This window comes from Leopardus geoffroyi, chromosome A3 (genome assembly GCF_018350155.1).
Source record: "Leopardus geoffroyi isolate Oge1 chromosome A3, O.geoffroyi_Oge1_pat1.0, whole genome shotgun sequence".
Lineage (NCBI taxonomy): Eukaryota > Metazoa > Chordata > Mammalia > Carnivora > Felidae > Leopardus > Leopardus geoffroyi.
This window is the reverse complement of record NC_059336.1, coordinates 120140558-120158217: the sequence shown is the minus strand read 5'-3', so window position 1 is coordinate 120158217 and position 17660 is coordinate 120140558. Positions and strand designations below refer to the sequence as shown.

Genomic DNA, 17660 nt, shown 5'->3' with positions numbered 1-17660 from the left:
TGGCTCAGTTGGTTAAGCGTCCGATTTCGGCTCAGGTCATGATCTCACGGTTCGTGAATTCGAGCCCCGCGTCGGGCTCTGTGCTGACAGCTCTGAGACTGGAGCCCGCTTCGGATTCTGCGTCTCCCTCTGTCTACCCCTCCGCTGCTTGCACTCTGTCTCTCGCATTGTGTCAAAAATAAATAATAAGACGTTAAAAAAAAAATGGTTGTTTTATGTGACCAGTTTGGGAGTGGCTTATTTTGTAGCAACTGAAATACTGTACGTGCAGGCCTCCTAATGGCAAGGTTACTTGAAATATGACCCAAGACCAAGAGAAGATGATGACTATATCCTTGCAAACTGGAATATAAAAATCCATGCTGATTCCATGGCCCACTGTCTTGTTTCCATGTGGAGGACCTTCTCTGGAGGACCCCAGCAGGTGGTCACTCTCTGCCCCTCGCTCCTCGGACCAGACTGGTTGGTTCTAGAGAAGGAATGAACATGCTAGCTCAGCCTCGTTCCCTCCCCTGTTTGCTGGTATCTGCAAGCTCTACAGAAAGCAAACATGCTTCTCTGCTCCCAGAGCCATGAGCCTCCAGGCTCCGCTGCGTGCTGGGAAGGCCCACCTTGGGTTGGCTTATATTCAGTTCAGGGGCTACTGGCAGTCCATTATTTCCTCACAGTTAAAACCACCTTCTCAAACAGACTGCCATGTGCCCAACTCCCGGCTGCAATTGTGAGTGGAGAAAAGTGAAGTGAGATTAATTGAGTCTCCTAAAATCCTGCCAAGAACTGCTATTAGAAAAAAAGTCTTGGGGCGCCTGGGTGGCGCAGTCGGTTAAGCGTCCGACTTCAGCCAGGTCACGATCTCGCGGTCCGTGAGTTCGAGCCCCGCGTCGGGCTCTGGGCTGATGGCTCAGAGCCTGGAGCCTGTTTCCGATTCTGTGTCTCCCTCTCTCTCTGCCCCTCCCCCGTTCATGCTCTGTCTCTCTCTGTCCCAAAAATAAATAAACGTTGAAAAAAAAAAAAAAGAAAAAAGAAAAAAAGTCTTAGGGGGTACCTGGGGGGCTCAGTCAGTTAAGCATCCAATTCTTGATTTCAGCTCAGGTCATGATCCCGGAGTCAGGGGATCAAGCCCGGCATTGTGCTCTGCGCTGAGCATGGAGCCTGCTTGGGATTTCCTCTGCCCCTCTCTCCTGCTTGCGCTTTCTCTCAAAAGAGAAGAGAAGAGAAGAGAAGAGAAGAGAAGAGAAGAGAAGAGAAGAGAAGAGAAAAGAAAAAAGGAAAGGAAAGGAAAAGGAAAAGAAAGGAAAAGGAAAGGAAAGGAAAAAGAAAAGAAAAGAAAAGAAAAAAGAAAAAAGAAAGGAAAAGAAAGGAAGAGGGGCGCCTGGGTGGCGCAGTCGGTTAAGCGTCCGACTTCAGCCAGGTCACGATCTCGCGGTCCGTGAGTTCGAGCCCCGCATCAGGCTCTGGGCTGATGGCTCAGAGCCTGGAGCCTGTTTCCGATTCTGTGTCTCCCTCTCTCTCTGCCCCTCCCCCGTTCATGTTCTGTCTCTCTCTGTCCCAAAAATAAATAAACGTTGGAAAAAAAAAATTAAAAAAAAAAAAAAGAAAGGAAGAAACGAGAAGGAAGGAAGGAAGGAAGGAAGGAAGGAAAGAAAGAAAGAAAGAAAGAAAGAAAGAAAGAAAGAAAGAAAGAAAGAAAGAAAGAAAAGAAAAGAAAAGAAAGGTTAGAAAAAGATATTCACTGACAGTTGTCTATACTCTCTGTCTCCATCTCTCTCCCCTCTCCCTCTTGCACCCACTTGCGTCGGGTTTTGTCCCCACCACTCCACCGAAACTGTTCTTGCAAGACCACCTCTACATTGTTAGATGAGGGGCCACTTCTCAATCTTCTCCCTTGACTGTCACAGCACTGGACACAAAGGATCAATCCCTCCTCCTCAAAACACCCTTCACGCATAGTCCAGAACACCACCCTCTCCTGGCTTTCACCTTGTGTCACTGTTCACAGGTTCCTCCTCTTCTCCAAGATCTCTTAATGATGAGCCCTGAGGGCAGTTCTCATTCCTCTTCTCTTCTTTCTTCTCGCCTCTATCTCCACTCACTTAGTGGTACTGTTCAGTTGCGTACCAATGACCACTTGCCAATGACCCCCAAGCTGACATCTCTATCTCAGACTTCTTTATGTTTAGACTCATATGCAATGGCCTATCCAACAACTCCCTATGTCTAGTAAGCAACTTAAATCCAACTGAACTGAATTCCCAGAGTGAACTCTCAATCCTAACCTCTACATGTACTCCATCCACAGCTGTCTCATCTCAGCTGATGACAATTCCATCCTTCTAGCTGTTTAGGACAAAATCTTCACTCCTGTCTTCTCACAAGCCACATCCAACCCATTAGGCAGATTCAGAAAGTAAATTCTAGTTCTACCCTTGTCACCACCTCTACTGCTACCATCCTACCATATCTTGTTTTGATTACTGCAATCATCTCTCCTGAAATGCTCTTTCTGCTTCTATCTTTTCCTCCCACTTTACTCTTTACATGCTATCCAGACTGATCATTTTAAAAGATAAATCAAGCCATGCCATTCCTCTACTCAAAACCCTATAGACTCACATTCTGGGGTAAGTGGGTGGCTCAGCTGGTTGAGCGTCCAACTATTCTTTTTTAGTGTTTATTTATTTTGAGAGAGAGAGAGAGAGAGAGAGAGAGAGAGAGAGAGGCAGGCACTGAGAGGGGGAGAGAAAGAATCCCAGCAATGTCTGTGCTGTCAGCACAAAGCCCAACACAGGGCTTGATCTCACCAACTGTGAGGTCATGACCTGAGCTGATATCAAGAGTTGGATGCTTAACTGACTGAGCTACCCGGATGCCCAGAGCACCTGACTCTTCAATTTGGCTCTAGTCATGGTCTCAGGATCCCAGGATCCTGAGTCAGGCTCTGTGTTGAATGTGGAGCCTGCTTGGGATTCTCTCACTCCCTCTCTTTCTGCCCCTACCCTACTCATGTTCATTCGTTCTCTCTCTCCCTCTCTCTCTATCTCTCTCTCTCTCTCTCTCTCCCGTAAAAAAAATAAAGACTCCTCATTCCACTAGAGTTAAGGCCAACATCCTTATTATGGTCAGAAAGGCCCTTGCGAGCTGTCCTCCTTTCCTATAGACCTCCTCCTGTTGACTCCACTCTGGCCACATAAGCTTCTCTGCTGTTCCCTGAACTCAGAAACACACTCCTACTCACAGGATTCATGCTGAAAATGCCTCCTCTTCCCCAGATGTCTACTATCATACACCAAAGACTCTGTTCAAATCTCACTTTCTCAACAAGGCCTCTATGACCCTATACTCTGGATTCTGCTTTTTGATTTCTTGTTCATGGGCAAGTCTAGTGTAAATTGGCAGAGGGGCTCTGATCCATCTACTAGGTACCCAGCTCCCTTTCATTCAAGGGCTTCTGCCGCTATTACTTTCTTCGAAGATCATCCCATGTGGCCAATGTCTAGTGGGAGTGGGAAGGGTAAAGAGAAGATGAGACACATCTGCTTTAAACAGCCCTGACTCAGAAGTAACACAGATGACCTGCAAACAAATCCCACTGGTCAGAACTAGTCATATGGCCCTGTCAGGCTGCAAGGATGACGGGCTAGATCATCCAGGTACAGGTCCAGGAAGAAAAGCAAAACATGGATATAGATAAGTACTTCTGATCACAAAATAGGTTTCCTCCCTTTTCCTACAAACAAAACACACTCAAACCTCTCCAAAAAGAAAATGTGAAGTGCCACTCAATCAGTGCATCTAAAGACAAGTCCAGGACGTCTGGGTCTATCACAGTCTTCTTCATCAGGATCATGCGTAGCTCCAAATGATGGACCCTATGAACGGATCAGGCAGATGATCCACACCGACCCTCCCCAGGCCCAACACACAATGGAGGAGCACAAGCACAAGGTTCTTCCTTATCTAATATCCTCCTTGGCAAAGTGGGCTCTGGCATGCCCTTCCTAGAGGCCGTACAGCCTTCACAGACCACCTCTTTCCAGAGCAAGTTCTGGGTCGTTAGAAAGTAGTCTTACAGTTAGAACAGTCAGGGGCTTGTTAAGTGCAGGCTCCTAGTTCCTTTGCCAATATATAATTCCCTCAAAAACTTAGTAGGCCTTTGATCTATTTGTTTCCAGTCAGTTCCATGTGCCAGTAACCGCACACAAAGTCCTTTCCTGGACATAATTCTTAAGGCTGATTTATGTCTTTGCCTCCGTTCCTCTCGCTTTGAACTAACAGAAGCCACCTGGAGTCCAGATGAAACAACAGGTCAGCAGTTTCCAACGTTGGCTGCACGATGCAATCACTTGAGGGAACTTTTAAAAACTGTCTTATCTAGGTTTCATGTACCTTTGACCCATTAAATCAGAAGCTATGTAAGTGAGAGCAAGGCAATTCTGATGAACAGCCAAGAATGAGAACTCATGCCCTGATCCGATCTTTGCCATAGGACTGTCATCTTTCTTTGACTGAGAAGGTTCACTAGGCCTTTGTGGCTCAAAGCCTTTCTCAACTCTTACCTATTGCTCTCTATGGTCTACAAGCAATCTGTTTTTCCTGTCACTGCTCCAACTGTCAGAACTTTCTCTATTCCCTTTCATTTTTTGCTTGAAAACTAGACAATTCTTTCTTAAGCTCATCTCTTTCGTGTAAGACCTAACAAAAGACAGTCAACATACACTCACACTTCAATCCTTTCCAACATTTGACCCAGAGCTCAGGTGGCAAGAAGTGGACCTTCTAAGTTATTATGGATGACAAATTTAGCCACTGGTCACCACTGCATAACATAGATTTCTGTCCTTCCCACCTCCAACATCAGCGTCCTTATCAGGGCTACCTGACTGCTAAGCCAACAACACAAATCTCAAGGTTTTGCTGTAATAGAACTTACTTCCAGAACCAGCTACTATAGCCAACACTAAAACCTCAGTAACTTAACACAAGGTTTCTCTCTTGCTCCTAGCTCTCTTGATCAAAGTCAAGCAGGGTAGCAGGATATTCTTCTCCACCCATCATTCAAGGACCCAGTTTCCTTTCATTTATGGTTTCATCTTCCTCTGGGTCCTAATGAAGTTCTCTCCCCTAAGCTGTGGTAGAGAGGACAGAAAAGGCCCTCGGCTATTAATGGTCTTATTCTGGGAAGACACATATCACTCTGTTCACATTCCACTGCTAACTGGTATTTACATGGTTTTTCTTAGATACAGGGAAGCTGAGAAATGTAGTCTAGATGCATGCCAAGCAAAAATGGGAAAAGAGCAATGTCAGTGAGCCCTCATGGTCTCTTTCACACCCCTTAAAATTCAAGCCCCACTGAGCAGGAATCTTTGTCCGGTTCTGTTCGTAGATGTATCTCATATATGCCTGTAATAGTGCCTGGTACGCACAGCATGAGTTCAAATAATATCTTTTGAATGAATAATGAATGCACAGAATGAATCACCATATAGCATTTTTTTCTAAAGTAAAGTCAAATGAATGGATTGATGCCTGACAGAATAATGAATTACACTGCATAGTTACTTAGACAAAATATTAAACAAACTTTTAGAAAAATCAAAATAAACTTCCAAGCACCAATATAACACCTATCAAATCTACAATGCAAATTCATATACAAACTTGTTAAACGTACACTAAATTTATCCCTTGTGAACACAGAGAAATAGTTATTCAAATACTCGTATAAACACAGTGGGCAAATGTCAAAGAAATGACTATTAAAGAGATTACACATCTTTTTGTTAGTGGAAACTTCTTTACCCACATCAGTCTCAAAATTCATTCAGATCTTCCTCAAAGAGCAAGGGTATTATACATACAGAGTTCTAATCCTGAAAACAAGTCACACACACACACACACACACACACACACACACACTGCTAAAAAACGTTACCAAGATGCATCAATCACACATAATGCACATACTCATCAAAATTCAAAACAGATAGCAACTTCAAAATGATGCATGCGTATTGTTCATGACTTTTCTTGAAATCTTAAGTCACTATAACAAAAATAAATAAAATTTAAAAAACAACAAAGCTGAAATAAAAATAACAACAAATGGGGATATGACTTACTACACAAGAGTGTTATGAGAATCAAGCAGAAGCACAAAAATTCACTGTGATTTCTGTACTTTATGTATGCTTTTGCTCAATGAAATAAAGCACAGGAAAACCTGCTTTGTAAATCATAAAGCAACATTCAGTCACTTATATTTTAAAAAAATGTAAAATTCCCATTTCTAAAAGGGTTATAAATTAGCTAAATGAGCAAGTTCAAATTAAGATGAACAAGTTCCTCATTCTCTCTCTGTTTTTTAAATTTTTTTAATGTTTATTTATTTTGAAGGGGAGAAAGACAGAGTGTGAGCGGGGGAGGGGCAGAGAGAGAGCAAGAGACATAGAATCTGAAGCAGGCTCCAGGCTCTGAGCTGTCAGCACAGAGCCCGATGTGGGGCTCAACCCACAAACCGCAAGATCATGACCTGAGACGAAGTTGGACGCCTAACTGGCTGAGCTACCCAGGCACCCCAAGCTCCTCATTCTCTAGCCCAACATGTAGATGAGAATTGTCAAAAGAAACATCCCAATGAATCCAATCATTACAAAAGGTAACAGAGCAAAGAGCTATCTCAGTGCTGAGAGTTAGACTCTAAACAAAAAACAGTGGGAAAAACATTAACAAATCATTTACCACCAAGGGACACTTGTACTTTAAGAAAGGGAAAAGCAACAACTTGGAAATCTATAAATTATCTCTATTCAATGAAAAAAGGAAGAGACTACTACATTGTATTTTTTCCTTTGCTTGTTTAAAAAATTTTTAAATAATCACTCCTCAACCAAAAACAGGATTAGAATTTACAACACAACAAAACCCCAGATAGGATGTTCAGTTTAACACAAATTTTATGGTTAAGTGTAACTGAAAACCTATCTGATAAAAAAAAAAACAAAAAACTACCTCTAACATGTCAGAGATGTAGGAAGTAAAGTGCACACATGGATTGAAAGTTGTTCTTTTTTTTTTTTTTTTTTTTAACTAATCCCTGATATGAACTTACCTTCTTTTTGTTCTTGGTTGAGTTTTAAAAAGACTAATTAGAAAAAAGGGAAAGAAAAAAAAATCCTGATTATTGAAGCTTTCTAAATACTTAAAGTCCAGTAGGATGACCAAGGGTAAGAACCTAAATCCTGAATTACACTTACGACCCTCTATATGTTCTACCTTTTAGCAAACCAACCAACCAACAAATGAAAACCAGAGGGAAAAGTTTTTAAAACAACTTTTTGGAAATAAAAGTACGGCATTTTGTGGGGGTTGCCTGGGTGGCTCAGTCGGTTGAGCACCTGACTTCGGCTCAGGTCATAATCTCATGGTTCGTGAGTTCAAGTCCCACATCGGGCTCTCTGCAGTCAGTGAACAGTCCTCCTCTTTCTCTGCCCCTCCCTGCTGCCCACCCCTCTCTCTCTCTCTCTCTCGAAAATAAACATTAAAAAAATATATGGCATTTTTAAGACTCTGAAAATAAATTGAGAGACGGGAAGAAAAATGATTGATGCTAAGCTTGTTGCATGATTTGTAAACACTATAGGAAAATCACACATCAACCTCCACCCAAATACTGTTACTTAAAAGACTACTTTTGGGGCGCCTGGGTGGCGCAGTCGGTTAAGCGTCCGACTTCAGCTCAGGTCACGATCTCGCGGTCCATGAGTTCGGGCCCCGCGTCGGGCTCTGGGCTGATGGCTCAGAGCCTGGAGCCTGCTTCCGATTCTGTGTCTCCTTCTCTCTCTGCCCCTCCCCCCTTCATGCTCTGTCTCTCTCTGTCTCAAAAATAAATAAACGTTAAAAAAATTTTTTTTTTAATAAAAGACTACTTTTGAAAATAAGGACACTGATGTGGCAACTGTAAAATACAATACTTCCCCAACTTCAGAGAGACAAAAATTAACCCCTTTATTTCATGCAGCTTTCTTTACCCCATTTAAGCCCTACAGACGTGAAGAAAATACGCTTTAAAAAAAAGAACTTTCAATCCCACGTAAAGCTCAGAGAGGAAGCTTTGGGAGAATACCCTTTGCACAGTTTTAAAATAAGAAGACACTTCTCGCTTACTTTTCCATTTCAACTGTAATAATACCTCCAGCTCCTGAAACTTTAAAGATTCTGCTTTGAAAATCAGGTGATGAAGCGCAACACGCTCGCAACCCATCCCAAGTGTTGGCACCTAGATCTGACTGCACCATGTCCCTCTTTGCCAGGGACCTATCGGGAAACCCTCCTGGTGTTGTTGGCGATGAAAGAGGAACAGCGGGGGACCCGGACTGACACACGAAGCAGTTACCCAGGAGGAGTGCTCCTTCATCTGGTGTTGGTTGCTGTGAGGGCCGCTGGCGTGGCCACGCCAAAAGCAGTTTTGGCAGAGCTGGTAGTTGTGGCACTGCTGGCATCGGTACCGGAAGCCCATCATACTCTCACACCGGCAATAGGAGCACTCCACAGGGTGGAAGACTTGTGGCAGGCAGACAGCAGGGCAGGGGAGAAGGGGCGGGAGAGGAGGAGAAGCAAGTTATCTTACTTTCACTCGGAGAGTCAAGTCAATACACTGGAAAACCACACCTAATGCAAAAAAGCAAAAGTGAAAACAACACTAACACTGAAAACTCTGAAGCGTCTCCTAGTTAACTGAGCCGCCGTTCACTAGAATAAGGGGGGAAAATAATAAATGAGAAAAGTTTTTCAAGTTACAATATTACATTCCAGGGGTGCCCGGTGGCTTAATAGGTTAAGTCTCTAACTCCTGATACAGGCTTAGTCCGTGACCTCCTGGCGGTGACACTGAGCCCCCTGTCGGGCTCCACTCTGAGCATGGAACCTGCTGAGACTGTCTCCCTCCCTCTCTGCCCCTCCCCTGCTCATGTGTTGCATGTGCACGCGTGCTTGCTCGCTCTCTCTCAAAATAAATAAATAAACATTAAAGAGAAGAATATTACCTTCCGATTCACCTTAGAAAACAACCAATTTCTTTAAAACGAGACTCATGCTTCTCAAATTCAGATAAATATATAAGAAGAGAAACTTTCAGTCTAAAATTTATTTTTCAAACCCATTGCTTTTTAAAGAGATTTATCATTGTCAGCTGTACAGACATTTGTTTCCTTTGCTAATAACACCTGGAATGATATACTATGGGTCTCTATTACCTGAAATGGTATTTTACACAGTACCTTCAACTGAAGGCCTTCAAATGTTGGCTGAACTAAATGCTACAACATGCCTGGGCACAAGTTTGTGGTTACTGGTAAAAAAAGTAAGGCTAGACATATTACCATGTTAGTTTTAGGTAAGAGTTCTAAGTAGCAAAACAGTAAAATAAAGTACTCTAGACCAACAAAGCAGCAGGGATTTGGAGGAAGGGAATCTTAGGGACCTGTCACCCTTTTCTCCGTTCATACAGCATGTCACCTTATGCAAACCTGCCAGGTAGCAGTCAGGATTCATAGAGATTGCTGGGATTCTCTTACAGCCTGAACATCCAGTTCACTGAGTGGGAAGTGGGCAATGCATAACTGTATATTAAAGACAGTTGTTTATTCTTTTAAGTGTTGGTAACATAATTGTTCCCTCTGGCAATTCAATTCTGAACACAAGAAATGGAAGTCGATAGGAAAAGGGCATATAGTATTCAAATCTTCATTTGAATAACTCTTTCTAGCAATATGTATACAAATCCAATCTTATTTCAATAATAAGGGTTTTGGGGGGCGCCTGGGTGGCTCAGTCGGTTATGCATCTGACTTTGGCTCAGGTCACGATCTCACAGTTCGTGAGTTCAAGCCCTACTTCAGGTAAGCTTGAACCCCACATCAGGTGAGCTAGAGCCCCACTTCGAGTGAGCCCCACATCTCTCTCCCTCTCTCTCTGCCCCTCGCTCACTTGCACCCTCTCTCTCTCTCTCAAAAAATAAAATAAGGATATTGGGTTCTGTTTCCAAAAATGTACATCAAGACTCAGGGGGAAAAAAAAAGGAGCACTTGGTGAAGAAAACAATGTAAAAAGATCATTAAAGACTATAAAAAGTAAAATCAGGAATAAGAACGCCAAAGGACATAACTCCTCTAAGAAATTCAAGCATTTTGTCATCAAGATATTTCTAAGGAATAATGAAAGTGCTGATAAGACTCTGTGCTCCAAATTAAAACTATACAATCTAGTAAAGTTCCACCAGAGAACACTACTCTCAAATCAATCTGGAGCTAATATAAACACAGTCAACATCAGCATATCAGAATTTATAATTCTATATAACTTTCAGTTAATATTAAATAATATATAGGGGCACCTGGGTGGCTCAGTCGGTTGAGCGTTCGACTTCAGCTCAGGTCATGATCTCACGGCTCATGAGTTTGAGCCCTACATCAGGCTCTGTGCTGACAGCTCAGAGCCTGGAACCTGCTTCAGATTCTGTGTCACCCTCTCTCTGACCCTCCCCCACTCATGCTCTGTCTCTCTCTCTCTCTCAAAAATAAACATTCAAAAAAATTAAAAATATATACATATTAAATATATGTATATTAATATTAAATTATCAAGTATATTCTGATAATCTTGGATGAATATGCATGTCTATGTGATTTTTCTTTTCTTCTACACCAGTCAAGAGCCAACACTTACATTAGATAGTATAAGGGGCTGACCAGATGGAAAGGAGAGCCAGAATAAGGAAAGGATCACCTATGTACTGGGTCAATTATAAATAAGATCAAGTTTTTGGTAAAAGTATTCTTTTTGGAAGAATATATCATGTTGTATCTTCTTATATATTATATGCTTGGATTTTTCAATAAAAAAAGTGCAACTTCTGCTTAAGCAAATAGATATCTGTCCTTATTAATAGTAACTTCAATATGATTCCAGCCATGAATTCCATAGAAAAAGCCCAAACAACAACAAAAATACCATATAGAAATATATAGAAATACCATAATTTTAGAATTTACTTCTGGCCATAAAAATTAAGATATGTAGATAAATGTTACCGTGATAGATAACATGTTTTATTTTTAAGACATTGCAATGAGTTCATACTATTTCTCTGTCGCTGAGGAAAATATCACTAACCTCATAAGAATGTAATCAACAAGTAATACACTCTATACAAAGTAACAGTAAAATGTTCACAATGATAACAAAAAAAATCAGAACAAAAGAGATTCTTTCTAATTGGCATAGCAGATACAAAATGATTTCATGAAAACAAATTGAATATAAAAGTACTAAAACACTTCAGGTTAAAAGTATTGCCTCCAAAAGAACTAATAATACTGTAATAATTTAACAGTATAAATCTCTATCCAAAAATCTTGTTAAAAAATTATTTAACTGTTTTAGTTTAGTCAAGAGATTCTAGACCTTTAAGAAAATAATCCTGAATCTAAGGTACCTGTGAACTAAAGCCACAGTGGGGCAAAAGGCTGAGAGGTTTAAAAACAGAAGATATGGATGGGACAGAGAGAAGATAAAACGAGTATGGAAGTGTATTTCATTCTTACAAAGGGAAAAAGGGCTCTGCTTTTTAGCTCTTTTCACTTCTTACTGGTTCTCTTTGGCGGAATAAGATACAGGCAAAGGCCCGGAGAGGAAGGAGGGAGGTTACATAAAAAACTTCAGCCTTTCCTTTAACAAACTCAGACAACCTAAACAATGAGATAAATGGATAACAGCAGAAGAAAAAATTAAGAAGTTACTAAGAGATAACTATCATTTTAAGCAAAACAGATTTAGTCAAATTCCTGGAAAAGATACCAAGAGTAATTCAAGGTAAAATAGTAAAGGAAGAAGTAAAGATGTATGAAGTACCAAATCCTACCTTAGCTATTCTCCTTGAAACTACTCTAAAAGCATTATAATTTTAGTGGGTGATACTGCATATATGCAATTTTTTTAGAACTATGAATTTTATAAATTAAAGGAAAAAAGGAAGGCATAGGTAAATCAGGTCGGTTCAAGTAGAAAACAATCACCTGAAATCTCAGGGGGAAAAACCAAGAGTGTGAACCACAAAGTTTGATATTACTATTTCTTGGTACCCTAAGTAATAAGTCCCCTTCCCTTACTTTTCTTTAAGAAATAAATATCCATCGAGGCGCCTGGGTTGTGCAGTAGGGTAAGTGTCTGACTTCACCTGTGTCTGACCTCACAGTTCGTGGGTTCGAGCCCCGCATCGGACTCTGTGCTGACAGCTCAGAGCCTGGAGCCTGCTTCAGATTCTGTGTCTCCCTCTTGCTCTGCCCCTCCCCATTCATGCTCTGTCTGTCTCTCTCTCTTTCTCTCTCAAAAGTAAAATAAGCATTAAAAAAATAAATGAACTTGTAATTTAAAAAAAGAAAGAAATATCCCTCTTTTGAAAGCTAAAATCACAAATCCAAATGACAGAGTGACAACAAGTGTCAATTATAATTTTCAATGGCAATAGCTAAGGACATTACAAAATACTATCAGCTCGTGTATTTCCTATAGCACAAGAAACTGAATGATAAAAGTTCTGCTTACCATTCTCAACATGGGCAAGCCTATGCATGAGAGGTAGCCAGACAAGGCACTGGGGGGGAGGATCGGCCATCATTGTGTCTAAAAACATATTTAGCATGATCTTTTTCTGTAAAGAGAAGAAGAGCAAACATACTTTATATTATTAATGAATTCCAAAATTACGTTGATCTAGAATCCTCCCAACCAAGTTGTAATGAATTCCTTGTGAAAGTCCATAGCAAAATACAATATTTTACATTACTAGAGACGATGCAACATACTGTATGTCACTACAGTAGTCACATGCATTTCCACACACATTATTTTGAGTCTCAAAACAACTGTACCAGGTAAATAGGTTAGGTATTATGACTGACTTCATATTACAGATGAGAAAATAAAGAAGCGTTTATATGACTTGTGAAGGTCCTACTCAAATAGGACACAAAGCCAGCACAGGAACTCAGCTGTCCTTCAAACTACTATTTATGTTAACCAGTGGGGGAGACAGACATCCCACATCTTATTATAAAACAACATCAGTGAGGGACGCCTGGGTGGCTCAGGTGGTTAAGTGCCCGACTCTTGATTTTGGCTCAGGTCATAATCTCACCGTTCATGGAATCAAGCCCCAAGTCAGGCTCCCCACTGACAGTGTGGAGCCTGCTCGGGATTCTCTCTACCTCTCTTTCTGCTCCTCTCCCATGCTTGCTCTCGCTCGCGCTCTCTCTCAAAATAAAACAATAAATAAACATTAAAAAAATCAGTGAAAGCAGAACTACTCCATTTATTGTTTACCGTATCTCCAGCATTTCATAACATTGGTGTGTTATCACTAAATAAATACTGCAGTGAGGGGCAAACACTCTTAAACATCATTTAACAACTTTCTTGTACAGAAAGAAAGAAAGAAAACTAAAGGGAAGAATTGGACGAAATTAGAGCCTAAACATCCAATGTCCATCACCCCCCCATTACATCATCTCCCCAGCTAGACTGCATTTTTCTGTTTCATCTTTATTTCTCTCTTTTAAACAAATACATACGAAGCTTCCACTGTATGTGAAACACCGGTATAATTACACTCCACTGGATACAAAACAATGAGAAAACAGTTTAGAAAAAATAGAGCCATGAGATATAGATAGAACAGATTATCGAAATTTTTCAAATTAATGAATTTTCCTTATTTCCTCTAACCCACAAAGCACTTTTCCTGCTCCAAAAAAGGAAAGAAAAAAGGAGGAAAGAGGAATGTCTTACAACTAGATGGGAGAGCTCTATGATTATAACCTGGACACGGAGGCCCCCACTTCCAACTTTATTCCTAAAGAAGGGCAGAGACAAAAGGGTGAACACAGGAGAGCAGGAGATACAGGCCCAGTAAGTAGTGCTTTTCTAACAAGCCCTGGTCCCACCATTCAAAGGCAGGGGGAGGGAATGAGGACTGGAGCATGTGGACACCAAAAGGCACCCAGAATCTCATCTCACTCTCCCAAGTAACTACGTTCTCAGTCCCACCACCTTTTCTTGAGGTGAAAAACAGGGTATATGAAATGGAGTGTTTCCCCATAAAACTTTAAAATACTTCATTTCAGGAAGGAAAAAAAAAAGGACAAAATTGGTTAGAGCCGACTCAAAGATTTTGCCAGTATATTATGAAACAAGTGATTTTTACCACTAATCCGTTCACCTCAAATTGGGAGCAACAAGTGAAGGCACCGGGGTGGCTCGTCAGGAGGATGGCGGCCTCCAGCATTTGTATCTGCTCCACCGTGACACCTTTGCAGTGATGGTTCCATCATGCAAACAGGAGACTACAGACTCACTTCTGTGTATCTTTTTGGCAACTATGAGAATCTTGATTTCATTGTATGTAAATTGGAGATAATTCTTATTAAGAATAATCTTAAAAAAAAAAGAAACTGGTAAGTAGGGAACAGAAAAGGGAGGATAAAGCAGATGTAGAACAAGAAAGGCTTTTGCAATAAAAGTAAAAAAAAGATAAAGAAATAGGAAGGAAAGCCTCAGATTCAGGACAGAGGCTGGAGGCCAACGCTGAATTGAGGGAGGGAAGGGGCGAGCAAGAGGGCTGAATGAGGGTGATAATAGTAAGAACCTACCATACAAAGGCCCTTTATAGATACCCGTGCGTGGGTGAAATTTGAAAAATATCTACTCAATTAGGCTAAATAAAGTGTTTTCCATCTCAGGCATCCAAGTCCCTAACGTTTCTGACACCTCAGTGGAATCTTGGAGGAATGAGTGAACAACATTAAAAACAAAACCAGAAAGTCACCAAACATTTGAATGGAGGTCCAGATATAGAAAATGCCTCTTCCTATGGATATGCACATAACTGTAACAAAGCAACAAAAAAATGAAAAGTGTCCCCGTAACATTACTGAGAAAGAAGATACTAAGTGTTTTTTAGCTAGCAAGAGGTAGCAACCAAAACTTAAATGTATGTTTTAATATTTCTATATATTTTATATCTAATTTGTTATTTTATATCTAATATTAAAATTAATTTTTACAAGTCTACCTGTAATTCTAATGCTACTTTCTCTAAAAAGTTTTGACTCACCTATCATGGAGGCTTCTTTTTTAATCTTCGAGATGAAAAGGAACAATTATATAGGACATCTCATTAGACCCTGATAAAAATGCTCAGGGTCAGCTTACAAAAGTTGTTCTAAGGTCATACTGTAATGTGAAGTCCTCCAAAATCATGAGGAATGAAACCAGAACTGTGTCCCAGTACTGTCTTCAATAAAGCATGTGATTTGGGGAAAATCGCTTACCCTTCTGGTTTCAGTTTTCTCACCTATCAAAGGGTAGAGCAGTAGTTCTCAAGTGTGTTCAGAAGCTGCTCTGTTGGTTCCTAAAACATTTTCAATGAGTCCCTGAGGCTGGGGCTATTTTCATAGAATTCTCAGACATTATTTGCCCTTTTCAATCTCATTCTCTTATAGGCAAACAGTGGGCATTCCAGAGGCAAGGTTGATTCACAACCATCTGAAAAAGCTATGAAAGCACTCCTCCCTTTCCCAACTCCTCGCCACGCGAGGCCAGATTTCTTTCTACACTTCAACTAAAACAACGTATCATAACAGATTGAAAGGATAAGCAGATCGGACAATCCAGCTATCTTCAACTGAGCCAAATATTAAAATGATTTGCAAAAATGTAGAACCATGGCATTCTTGTTAAATTTTTTTGTTTTGGGATATATAGCTTTTTTTCATAAAAATATGTTTTCGAATATATAGCTTTTTTTCATAAAAATGTTTTCAAATATATAGCTTTTTTTCATAAAAACATTTAAGATTTAACAGACTTCTCATTGTTATTTTTACACGACAATATCTTTAATTTCTCAATTTTAATTTCTAGTATAGAACTATTAATAGAAATAACTCACATGAACAAAAGCTCTTTGGGGTCCTCAATAATTTTTATTGTAAAGAGGTCCTGAGACCAAAAAGTTTGAGAACTGCTGAGCTAGACTTCGCAGCTCAAAAATTCCGTGACTTAGTAAATAACTGTGTAAATGACCAGTTAGCACTTTTTTCTCCTTTTTTGTTTTGTTTTTCATCCTTGAGTTGAACACATTCTTTGCATTTTTCCCTATTTAAAAAAAAAAACCTTTTTTTTTTTTTAAATGTTTATTTTTGAGAGAGACAGAGACAGAATGCGAGTGGGTTAGGGGCAGAGAGAGAGGGAGACACAGAATCCAAAGCAGGCTCCAGGCTCTCAGCTGTCAGCACAGAGCCCGACGTGGGGCTCGAACTCACGAGCTGTGAGAGCCGAAGTCGGACGCTCAACCGACTGAGGCACCCAGGTGCCCCGATTTTTCTCTATTTTTATAGCACAGTATTTATAACAAAAACTACAACAAAATTACAAAAACTGCTTCCCACAATTCTCATTTTCCTATATTTCCCTGTAAATGTACATATGATTCTATGTAATTATGTACATAGGGTAGATAAAAATATATAATGTTTTTTCACTTAACTTTTTTAAAATACTAATTGTTTTGCTACAAGGTCTTCATTTCTAATCATTTTAACAGCTGCCTGATCCACTGAGCTGAGATGCCATGATTTATCTCTGCCTTCCTCTATAAAACACTGAGGCTGTTTCTATCCTTGTGTGTATTCATATATATTTTTCCCTGGAAGTAAGCATTTCTTTTTGTCACCTACCTTCCTGCCCTTTGTTATTCTAATCCTCAATACTGACAATTATTACCCTAGAGCCATTCTCACCTCCTTCCCTCTACCCATGACTACATTTTCCCTGTTTTAAAAGGGGGTAGAGACCACCCCTTAAAAATAAGAAATCCAGTATCACTAAAACAACATGAGAAAACAAGTAAATTAGTTTAGCATTGGGTCATCACAGGTACAATTTCCAGCCTCATCATTTCCATTAAAACCTCCTATTTCCTTATGGGCAACAGGTAAGGTTTTTTTTGTTTGTTTGTTTGTTTTTAAGGACTTTTATTTTTAATCTCTATACCCAATGTGGGGCTTGAACTTACAACCCCGAGATCAGGAGTCACATGCTCTACCAACTGAGCCATCTAGGTTCCCCAACAGGTAAGTATTTCTTATTCATTGCTCTGACTTGGTAATCAGTAAAACCATGAATGACATACAGTTAACAAAACTGAAACATTTTTTAAAATGTTTTTAAAGTCTTCTAGATTAAAATATTTTTATACAAACTTTTGTGTAGAGTTAAAAATATTTTGTCTGACCAGGACAAACATAAATTAACTGGTTACAGGACCAGTGCTATGGGTCAGCCTTTTGATTATTATTAGACACTGAATTTGACCATATCACAAATTTATTTTGAACTTGAAAAATTAAAGTACTTTGTAATGACATAACAATATCATGCTGCTGTGCTCTTTTTTTAATGTTTATTTTTGGGAGACAAAGAAAGAGCACAAGCAGGGGAGGGACAGAGAAGGGCGGGGGGGGGGGGTGGACAGAGGATCTGAAGCAGGCTCTGTGCTGACAAGCAGCTAGCCCAATGTGGGGCTTGAACTCACAAACTGTGA

At 40.2% G+C, this 17660-nt stretch overlaps 1 protein-coding gene and 1 long non-coding RNA gene across 29 annotated transcripts in view; both read right to left on the bottom strand.

The window, feature by feature from the left end:
- Positions 1 to 17660, bottom strand: part of DTNB (dystrobrevin beta) — a 242724-nt gene that overhangs the window by 148656 nt on the left and 76408 nt on the right. For all 28 annotated transcript variants that reach the window (XR_006703731.1, XR_006703732.1, XR_006703733.1 and 25 more), the window contains 2 exons: positions 12605 to 12710; positions 8397 to 8563 (listed from right to left, as the gene is read on the bottom strand). Coding sequence is in view for 21 of the 28 variants with exons in the window: in XM_045447519.1 (XP_045303475.1) it covers positions 8397 to 8563; positions 12605 to 12710 (273 nt within the window). In the remaining 7 variants the exon portion in view is untranslated. The remainder of the gene's footprint in view (positions 1 to 8396; positions 8564 to 12604; positions 12711 to 17660) is intronic.
- On the bottom strand, positions 289 to 2704 carry LOC123581446. The gene is made up of 2 exons (XR_006703738.1): positions 1981 to 2704; positions 289 to 469 (listed from the first exon to the last, which is right to left on the bottom strand). It is a non-coding gene; the product is annotated as an uncharacterized LOC123581446 (long non-coding RNA).